Genomic DNA, 11,542 nt, shown 5'->3' on the forward strand with positions numbered 1-11,542 from the left:
CAACGTCTTTCAAAATATGCCATGAATGACTCCAAGTAATATCCCTAAAATGAGCAAATGCACAGCGGAAGATTTCTTTCATACCTGAGAATAAACATGCTTTAAAGTGTCAACCAAAAGGTTGGTGAGTTCATTAGTTTAACATAAATAATCATTTCCATCAATTTAATAGACCACAAGAATTTCATTTCCAGTTCTCATAAATACGTCCCATGCATAGAGACTAAAATCATTCATATGGATTGAACACCTGGTAACCGACATTCACAATATATATATAAGAATATCCCCATCATTCCGGGATCCTCCTTCGGACATGATATAAATTTCGAAGTACTAAAGCATCCAATACTTTGGATGGGGCTTGTTGGGCCCGATAGATCTATCTTTAGAGTTCGCGTCAATTAGGGTGTCTGTTCCCTAATTCTTAGATTACCAGACTTAATAAAAAGGGGCATATTCGATTCGATAATTCAACCATAGAATGTAGTTTCGATTACTTGTGTCTATTTCATAAAACAGTTATAAAAAACAGCGCATGTATTCTCAGTCCCAAAAAAATATATTGCAAAAGCATTTAAAAAGGGATTAATGAAACTCACGCATATAAATATTGTAAAACAGTTAATAAATCATTTGCATGTATTCTCAGCCCAAAAACGTAAAGAGTAAAAGGGATCAAATGAAACTCACCTAATGTATTTTGTAGTAAAAATACATATGACTATATTGAACAATTGAACAATGCAGGGTTGGCCTCGGATTCACGAACCTATATCATTTGTATAATTATTAATATTCATGGTTGTAATTGAACACACACACATATATATATAAATTTATTAGTCATATTCTTTTTATATTAATAATATATATATTTTTTATATATTCATTTTGTACATAAGAATATTAAATTTTATTATGTTATAGGTATTAAATATATTCATATATATAAATATTATTTGTTTGTAAGAGTAGTATCTTAAGATAATATTTTAAGTGATAAAAATAATGATAATGATAGTACTAATATTAATAAATATGATAGTAGTATTGATGATTTTATAAGTGATAATATAATTAATAGTTTTTATAATAAATTTCATAATAATGATAATAATAGTAGTTTTTTTTAGTAACTGAATAATTTAACAATAATGGCAATGATAATAATAAAAACATTGGTATTAATATTTAAAACTTAATAATAATAATAATAATAATAATAATAATAATAATAATTATACAATCTTATTACTAATATTGATAACTAATAATAATTACCTAACAACATCAATAATCAATAATAAATAATAATAACAATATTAATAATACCAATGATGATTATAAGCTTAGTAATAATAATAATCATAGAACTTGTATTAATAATAATAATAATAATAATAATAACAATGGTAATAATTAATAATGATATTAATAATAATAATAGTTAGTAACAATAGAGTTACCTAAAAAAAAAAACAAGCATTCTGCCCAGGCCAGGAATCGAACCCGAGACCTCTCATAAACCCGAAACATCTCCTAACCATCACGCTGTGTTTGTTTTTATGAACATTTAGACGACCCATAATTATTTAACCCATATTAATTTCTGTCTTCAATTCCATCTTCTTCAACAATTCAGGACCGACCCAGACTCACACAAATGTGATAATCATTCATCTAAATGTTTTAAAGACTCTTAACCCAAAATATAAACGAAGCATAAAAGCTCTTGTATTAATTTAAAAAAAAAAAATTATTTGCTGCTACTGCAGTTCTTCGCAAAAAAAATAATTTATAAATCTTGATTTTGCTTTAGAGATCGTTTTAACTAAAACATTCTTTATGAAATAGATTTTAAAACTCATTTAGAAACTACCTGCAGCCACAATTGAATCTGAAACATCAAAATAAAAACGAATTTCGCAAAGAACAATTTCGTTGACTTTTATTTTCAAAACTTTGACTCAGAAATTCGTCTTTGTTTCAAAGAATTGGAAGATGGGATTTTGAAGAAAGATTAACTATCTAATTCCTAACTTAACTGCATTAACACAATTTGAAATATTTTTCGAATTCAAGAGTTTGTAATTTGAGTTTTGTAACAGAGTTTTTACGACAGGCTTTTCTTTCTTTTTTTTTCTTTTTCGATTTTCATTATGAGGACAGGATTGTTTATAGATATAATTCGAATATATGAAGCAGTAAATCCAATTGTTTATATTATAAATCAGATTTTGACGTTCAACTAATTTTGGGACAAAATATTCTATCTGCGACATAAAAAAATAAGAAAAAATATAACCTGATTGAAAAGGCTAACTGATTTTGGATTTACTCTTTTGGTTATATTGTATTTCGTACAATTTGAAACAGAAAAGTCAATCAATTATAGATAGATTGCGTTGAAACTGGATTTCCTAATTTTTCTGTTTTTAGATTTATTATATATATTTGTTTATATATATATATCTATAATTTATAAATTTTGTTATTTATAAAGTTTTTAATAATCAAATATTAATAATAGTAATAAATTAATAAAATTATTGTTAATAATATCGAGATACAAATAATAATACTAATAGTTATATTAGTAATAATAATAATAATAATAATAATGATTTTAATCAATTTAGTAATCATTAATAATAATGATAATAATAATAAAAATGATAATAATAATATTGATATTATTAGTGATACCAATAATGTTACATATAATAATACTAATTATAGTAATACTTATTATTAATGATAATAATAGGATTAGTAATAATAATTTATCACTTCATATTTACTATATTTCCTATCTACAAATAATAATCTTTATAGTAATAGTATTGATATTAATATTAAAAGAAACAACAATATTATTATAACAATTAATAATTAAATTTAGTATTTTAGTATTATATGTTATTGCTTATGTAATATAACTATATAATGTGTATTATAGAACTAATATTGAATATAAAGTTTTTATACATTTTAACATATATTACAAAATACATATAATAATAATTATATATAGAAATCATATATTTATATATAAGTTCATTTTAATTATTTTATATCTAAATTCATATATTTAATTTTTAATGTTTATAATTTTTAATTATATTATATATATATATATATATATATATATATATATATATATATATATATATATATATATATATATATACATACATTTATATAAATATACATATTTATTTACAAGCAATCGTTCGTGAATCGTCGGGCACAGTCTAAAGATAAAACGTATATATAGACACAGTTCAAAGTTTTTGAAACTCATCATTACTGACTTTTCTTATCGTGTCGAAATCATATAAAGATTAAGTTTAAATTTGGTCGGAAATTCCCGGGTCATCACAGTTTACACCTTTCGCGGAACCATTTTTGCAATTCCTTTGAAAGTGCCATTTTTGATTGCAACCCCAACAAACAGCTTCACTTCTATCTTTCGATGGATTCCTCTTCTTAGACTTCTTTATACCCTTCTTCTCACCGCGATCAAATTTCCTACCACGATTGTCGGTACTTAACAAGGAACCGGATGTCGATTCCCACGAGTTTCTCCTACGAGTATCTTCACCAAGAATCAAATCCCTTATTCCTTCAAACGCTAGCTTAGTAGTTCCTGTAGAGCTACTAACTGTGGTAACCGTACCCGACCAACTTTCCGGTAATGATGAAAGCAAGATTAGTGCCTTTAACTCATCATCAAACACAATATCTACCTATGCTAACCTCGATATGATGTTGTTAAACTCATTGATATGATCCGTTGCACTCGTACCTTCCTTCATCTTCGTATTGAACAATTGTCGCATGAGAAAAACCTTATTAGAAGCGGTAGGTTTCTCATACATGTTAGAGAGTGCTTTCAAGCAAGCAAACATCGTCTTCTCATTTACAACGTTGTATGCAACGTTCTTAGCAAGTGAAAGACGAATCGCACCCAAAGCTTGACGATCCAAAAGCGTCCAATCGGCATCACTCATGCTTTCGGGCTTGGTCTCTAACAGAAGTTGATGTAGCTTCTTTTGATACAAGTAATCTTCAATTTGCATCTTCCAAAAGCCAAAGTCTCTCCCATCGAATCGGTCGATTCTAAATTTTCCGTCTTCCGCCATCGTTCCCAAAGTCGAAATCTTGTGCTCTAGATACCAGTTGTAAGGATATTAGGACCCAAAACAACGCAAGTGATTCAACAAGATCACTCACCGATAGTAATTCTACAAGATTACTAACCCACTTAATGAACGAAAGATTATAAATGCAAGAAATGTAAATCGACACAAGAGATAACGTGGTTATATGCAATCGTTGTGATTGCTTTAGTCCACGGACCAACTAGAGAATGTATTTACTGAATATTTGTGGTGTGTTTACAATGAGTTACAAGAGGGTCTATTTATGGAATGGTTTAAGGAGTAAGCCAAAAACAATTCCTTGAAGCTTCATGTGAGTTTCCTGACAGCTTCATGGAAGCTACATGTGAGTTTCCTAACAACTTCGTGGAAGCTTCGTGTGAGTTTCCTGGAATCTTCCTTCTAATTGTTTAAAGTTCTCCATATCTTCAACAATAAAGTATGTTGCATTCATTAACTAAACTAGTCAACACCAAGTTTTTGAGCTTACCCATATCCTTGTGGCAATCTCAGCTTCTGACAATTAAACTAGGAATCCCCAGTTTCTACTATCACAGTTATGTCTTTATTCAACATCGTTTTTATGTGCTCGAAGAGAACATTAACCATTAAAGGTCCCTTGGGATCACATCGTAGAGGTTGTCCTTCAGGCACGTATATCCGTTTGTAATTCTCATAAGCAGTTGTATTCTTCTTAAGCCTAGTAGCCAGAGCTCGCATAAAATCTTTCATCATAACGCAACCGAAAGTAGGTCCATTTCCAATCACAACTCGATCAGGTTGCACGATTATTGCCTTTTCTTGGGTTACAAGGAGAGAGTAACCTACAGAGCTGCAATCATCACATATTGGCTCAACAAACACATAAGCATCCGCTGATTCAACAATTTCACCTCAAAATGGTGTGCTTACTGCACCCCAATATGTCCCAATGAAGTGAGGATGGTGCTCGGGCACAAGCCCTTTTCCTGCTGGCATTACAGCTAGTGTGTAGCCAGATGCGTCTACTAATTCGACCAATGCTTGACATGCTTGTGCAACTCGCAGTTGAGGTCCAGCCACTATTACAGGCTTCACCGAGTTGTTCAAGAACTCTGTTGCTACCTCAATAGCCGCTTCCAAACTCAACTTGTTACTCAACCTGCACGATTAAACAGGCCCGATGAAATGAAATTTGCACAAAATAGAACTACTGAATTAGCGAATCTACATAGATATTTGTAACTTGGAAAGATTTTGTAGTGTACATGGGACTTAGAGAAAAAGGAACTGATTTTCGACTAAAATTATGATGACAAATTCCTGGCAAGTTACAACCAATACTGATATAAACAGGCTTGCTCTCCATTAGTGCAGTAGCAATTGCAGTATCAATCAATTCGTGTGCATTTTCCAAGTTATTTACCACGGCCTAAGTTATAGAAATTAAAGATGATATAACTAATTAGATAATTGATTAGATTTGGCCAAGTCATATTGCGAAGTTAAGGCCCATTAAGATTTAGGAGGCGTTTGATAAAATACACTCTCTCCTCCCGTTCTTGCTTAATAGTCTCCGAATAAAAAAATGTAAAGTTGAAAATATATCATTATCACACTGTAGTTTTTTTTTTTCACTTTACAGTTTTACACATTATTTTTACTTAATCTTTTGTTTTAGATGTATAAAATAAGGGTATAAAAGACCTCATTATTTTTATCAATTTATGGAAGTGAACTGTTAATTTTGTCGAACCCAGATAAAATATTGGACGATTGAATCACGACGGAGGGAGTAATGATTAAACGTTAAATGATTCAAAATTTGAATAAATAAATGGTTCCGAATGAGTTTGGTTCTAAATGATATTAACTTGTTCGATAATCAATTTAAATGAGCACTATGAATGATATAAAAAGAACGTCTTAACTTTCTAAATAAAAAAAATACATATCATGTTATTTAAGTATTTGGAATATAATTTAAGAACGGAAACAGATGTGTTGAACGGTTCAAGACACATTCGATTGCGATTCAACATCATTTGTCATTCAAATATCAAGCAAACGTGTCGAATGATGAACAAATAAGTATTTAACATTGAATAGTTCAATTAAGAGTCAATCAAACTCAATATAATATGTTCTACCTATGGGCAAGCTCGTAAAAAGCACTAGTAGGGGACTAGTCGGTTGGGAACTTGTATAGTCTATTCGGTCAAGTTGGACGTTGACCAACTTTGATTTTGATTGTTTTTGAGCTTCTTTGATCGATTTTTTCGAATAACTTTGACTTTGACTGACTAAATTGGACTTTAACAACTTTGACCGAATAAATCGGCCAAGTCGGAGACTAGTGAGACTATTTCAAGATTTCAACTTGTGTGGGGCTAGTCGGCCTAGTTTAGGGACTTTTACAACCATGTTGTACGAGGTTTACATTAATCAACACGGTATCATAGGTTTGTATCCGGTCATCGGCTACATGTCGGTGATTCAGTGACGTCCCAATTTATTTATCCGGCTTTCTTTATTAATTTTGTTTTATTTTTTCAATCAATTACATAAATCGTAATGCACAAACCTTATATACCATACTTTGTTAAATACCCATTAATAAAAAAAGAAATATTTTTAATCAAAACTCTTTAGGCAATACAAGCTATTGGAAAAATCTCATGTACCGTTCTGAAGAGCTACATTAATGGTAACTTATTTGTCAACACCAACACAGAGAGACGTTTTAGAAAAAGAGAATGCCTTAAACAGCTCTATAGAAGAATACAAGTCTAGCTACCTTCGTGCAAATAAACAACGGAAATACGAGTAGTGATATATTTGATTAACGTTGTTTCACGTAATGATATCTCGAGGGCAAGATTTACAGATAGATTCACGGTATCAATGTTGTATAATTCAAGTGGTTGGATATGGCCTGCTTCGTGGGTTTCTAGACTGCCATTGCTGTCTCATATTCAGCCCCTTGTACATGATAAACCTGATGTAGTATGGTGGAAAGACCATGATGGGAATCGGCATGACTTTTCGGTTCGTTTAGCCTGGGATTCAATTCGTCAAAGGGCTGAAAAAGTGCCTTGGGTTTCAGTTGTTTGGTATAATATGGGTATCCCTCGCCACTGTTTTATTGTATGGTTATTAGTCTTAAATTATTAGCTGTATCATATCTATAAAAGATTATGATAGGATTTGTAAAGATTGTAATATTATATTATTAGCTGTATCATATCTATAAAAGATTATGATACAGCTAATATAAATAAATTAAAGACTCAGGATCACCTTAGAGTCTGGGATACAAACGTGAATGGTGTGGGTTCAGTATGTCCTTTTTGCAAGAGTGTTCCAGATTCTCAAGTTCACTTGTTTTTTGAGTGTAACTTCTCAAAACGGGTTTGGTCAAAGGCGAAAGTGCTTATCCCGGTGCAGCTTCCTAGTGATAATTGGCAGCAAATAGTTGCAAGTTTAGCTCCTGTGGCACATCGAAGGGCAGCTAGAGTTGTAGTAACCAAATTAGTTTTTGCAGCTACAGTCTATTTTGTTTGGCAGGAGAGAAACGCTCGACTTTTTAATGGAAAGGCCCGATCAGAGGAGATGCTGTTTCAGATGGTTTATTCGACGATAAGGCTAAAGCTGATGTCGTTAAGGTTCAAGGATTCAGTGCATGTGCATCGCATAAAGAATACATGGAAGATCAGTTGATGTTTTGGTGCAGTTTTCTATGTTTTAGAGAGATGTGTTTTAGTCCCCTTTGGTTGTGTCTAGCTTTTGTTAGCTTTGGCTTCTTTGGTTTGTATTTGGACTATAGAGCTTGTCTATAGTCACTGAACCTTTCTTGTATTCGTTATTCTCGTTCATTAATTCAATTTGCAGGGTGAAAACCCTTTACCCAAAAAAAAAAAAAAAAAAACTTGCACATTCAAAGGAAAAAGATATCTAAACTATAAATTTATTTCAGTTGTACGTTCGATAAATTTCCGATTATGGATTTATGGTTCATTAGTTTTAATTTATGTTTCATTATACTCTCACGTTATTTCAATATCTACTAAATGTCATCAATATTTTGGTCGTTTAAGTACCCTAAGTTTTGCGTTTTGGTCAGGGGAAGAAAGAGTCAAGGGCCATAAAGTTGCAGGGTAAAAGGTGAAACTTTTGAGGTGTAAAAGGTATAGAAAGTTTAACTTTTAGGGATAAAAGGTATAACTTTTCAATTTATATAAATATAATAATCATTAAATAACTTTCACCCAATTTTGTTTTACGTGATTTATCTTTTTTCGCTGCGAATTAGGTTTCTCCGTCATCACAGTTCAACTTGCAATAATTTTACGAACAAAACGCAACTAATTATATTTGAAACGGAACTTTTTTTTCAAGGAAAACACATTGGATAAATTATATAATTTATATATATATATATATATAAATATATATATATATATATATATATATATATATATATATATATATATATATATATATATATATATATATATAGGGGCAGGATCAATGGGGAAGTAACCAATCGGGGGGAAGCGGGGGGAAGCAAAAAAAAAAAATCTCATTTTTTTTGAATTTTTTTTTTCCGGCATCAAGATCACACGAAAATATGAACATTTAGAAGAGACACTTCGTGATGAATGTTATTATTTAGGCAGGAAAATGATCGACAAAAATAACATTCAAGATAATGTTGTTCGTGAAGAATATGAACGTTTTTTTTCATGTTTTGTGAAGTAAAATTTAGCCCGATTTAGAGTTTAGGGTTTAGGGTTTGGGGATTTGGGTTTATGGAATGTCATCAATATTTTGGTCATTTAAGTACCCTAAGTTTTGCGTTTTGGTCAGGGGAAGAAAGAGTCAAGGGCCATAAAGTTGCAGGGTAAAAGGTGAAACTTTTGAGGTGTAAAAGGTATAGAAAGTTTAACTTTTAGGGATAAAAGGTATAACTTTTCAATTTATATAATAATCATTAAATAACTTTCACCCAATTTTGTTTTACGTGATTTATCTTTTTTCGCTGCGAATTAGGTTTCTCCGTCATCACCGTTCAACTTGCAATAATTTTATGAACAAAATGCAACTAATTATATTTGAAACGGAACTTTTTTTTCAAGGAAAACACATTGGATAAATTATATAATTTATATATATGTGTGTGTGTGTGTATATATATATATATATATATATATATATATATAGGGGCAGGATCAATGGGGAAGTAACCAATCGGGGTGGGGGGGGGGGGAGCGGGGGGAAGCAAAATTTTTTTTTTTTCATTTTTATTGAATTTTTTTTTTCCGGCATCAAGATCACACGAAAATATGAACATTTAGAAGAGACACTTCGTGATGAATGTTATTATTTAGGCGGGAAAATGATCGACAAAAATAACATTCAAGATAATGTTGTTCGTGAAGAATATGAACGTTTTTTTTCTTCATGTTTTGTGAAGTAAAATTTAGCCCGATTTAGAGTTTAGGGTTTAGGGTTTAGGGTTTGGTGTTTTCGGGTTTATTCCATAAACCCAAAACCCCAAACCCTAAACCCTAAACTCTAAACTCTAAACCGTTCGTGTTAAAAACTCAATCTAAATCCTAAATCTAAACCCTAAATCTAAACCCTAAACCCTAAATTTCTAAAACCTAATATCTAAACCCTATAAACCCTAATATCTAAACCCTAATATCTAAACCCCAATAGCTACAACCTCAAAATACGCTCGAAAAACACGATAATTGTTATATATTATTTCTTAGCGTTTTTCCGCCAAAATAAAAACATTTATCACAAAGTGTCTCTACTAAATGTTCATATTTTCATCTCATCTATAATGTTCGTGAACAAAGTTTTTTCAAAAAACGAAAAAAGAAAAAAAGTTTTTGCTTCCCCCCGCTTCTCCCCGAATGGTTACTTCCCTCTTGATCCTACCACTATATATATATATATATATATATATATATATATATATATATATATATATATATATATATATATATATATATATATATATATATATATATATATATAACTAACTAATTATCAAATTGATGAGTAGCGCAATGGTAAGTTCATAAGTTTGTAACGGAAAAACCTGAATTCGAGTCCTAATGCCATTTTTTGTAATTTTTTTCTCAGTTTACTCTCAATATTAGTTTCATAAAAGATGTTAAAATATTCCACCACAAAGCGCATGTCGTTAGGTATATTAGGTGCTAAGCAACGTATATCCAAATACAACCGCCGCAACGCGCGGTCAGTATTTTTTCTAGTTCTACAATAACTTGTGCAAATCACTTGATCATATATCAACAATAAATAAATAAATAAATAAATAAATAAATAAATAAATAAATAAATAAGGATATTAAAACAGAAAGCTTTATTTATATGTAACTGATAGCAAGTGACTGTCCGAAAACACTGAAATTCCTGGCTAAAATCCTGCAACCCGGTTGTATGATGAATAATTCTATTTTTCCCATAATCATTTGAATTCGGTCCACCAACGATACAAATAACAGGAATATTCTCACTATAGGCACCAGCTATCGCATTGATTACACTAAGTCCACCAACGGTGAACGTGACAACACAAGCACCAACACCACGAGACCTGGCGTAACCATCAGCAGCGTATCCTGCATTTAGCTCGTTGCAACAGCCAACGACGTTGAGGCCAGGCTCAGTGATAAGATGATCAAGCAAAGTCAGGTTGAAGTCACCTAGGACACTAAAATCGTCTGACACACCGATTTGCACGAGACGGCTAGCTAGGTGGCGGCCCAGAGTGGCCTCGGAGGATTTTAATGATACGGAGGAAGAGGATTGTGTACAACGTATGTGGTGGATTTTTGGAGAGACGCGGAAATTGTGGGTAGGAAAAGTAAGAATGTTTAAACAACTAAGTTTTGTATACATGATTTGGTTTGAACTTTTTGATTTGAACTTGGTGTGTTAAATTTGGACAAGATATGGAAGAGTATATATATGTACACCAAGTAATTGGCGTCACATAAATTTAGACACATTGCTCTTTCTTGTTTGATAGTGGTTTTGAAGGGGTTTATAGGTCCTTTGACCTTTTCATTCTTCTTTGAAAAAAATTCGACCTAAAATTTGTGTATTGTTTCTGTCTTCTTTGTTAAATTTTCTTTTACAATAATTACACTTTAAATTTGTAGCCCTTAAAAATTGAATTTAAATCTTCTAATAGAGATTCTCAAGTCTTAACTACAAAGATAGGCCTTGAAATTCTCCATGATTAATTTATGGTTTGCGTTTTTTTAGCAAAGTTGAACGACTTTTAATAACACTAGGCGTTCACTTTAAAATTACATTACATACACTTTAATAATAAGAACAATATTCGATTT

General features: G+C 31.1%; 3 protein-coding genes across 3 annotated transcripts; 1 reads left to right on the forward strand and 2 right to left on the reverse strand.

The window, feature by feature from the left end:
* Nucleotides 1-4,694: 4,694 nt before the first annotated feature.
* On the reverse strand, nt 4,695-5,514 carry LOC139870319 (pyruvate decarboxylase 1-like). Its single transcript, XM_071858146.1, has 3 exons — nt 5,414-5,514; nt 5,084-5,307; nt 4,695-4,990 (listed from the first exon to the last, which is right to left on the reverse strand). Exons 1-3 carry the CDS (start codon nt 5,512-5,514, stop codon nt 4,695-4,697), a joined length of 621 nt encoding a protein of 206 aa, XP_071714247.1.
* A 1,535-nt stretch (nt 5,515-7,049) lies between these two features.
* On the forward strand, nt 7,050-7,865 carry LOC139870320 (uncharacterized). The gene is made up of 2 exons (XM_071858147.1): nt 7,050-7,258; nt 7,382-7,865. Exons 1-2 carry the CDS (start codon nt 7,050-7,052, stop codon nt 7,863-7,865), a joined length of 693 nt encoding a protein of 230 aa, XP_071714248.1.
* A 160-nt stretch (nt 7,866-8,025) lies between these two features.
* On the reverse strand, nt 8,026-11,087 carry LOC139870321 (pyruvate decarboxylase 1-like). The gene is made up of 2 exons (XM_071858148.1): nt 10,578-11,087; nt 8,026-8,046 (listed from the first exon to the last, which is right to left on the reverse strand). Exons 1-2 carry the CDS (start codon nt 11,085-11,087, stop codon nt 8,026-8,028), a joined length of 531 nt encoding a protein of 176 aa, XP_071714249.1.
* Between the last annotated feature and the right edge of the window lie 455 nt (nt 11,088-11,542).

This window comes from Rutidosis leptorrhynchoides, chromosome 10, assembly GCF_046630445.1.
Source record: "Rutidosis leptorrhynchoides isolate AG116_Rl617_1_P2 chromosome 10, CSIRO_AGI_Rlap_v1, whole genome shotgun sequence".
NCBI classification, from domain to species: Eukaryota; Viridiplantae; Streptophyta; class Magnoliopsida; order Asterales; family Asteraceae; genus Rutidosis; species Rutidosis leptorrhynchoides.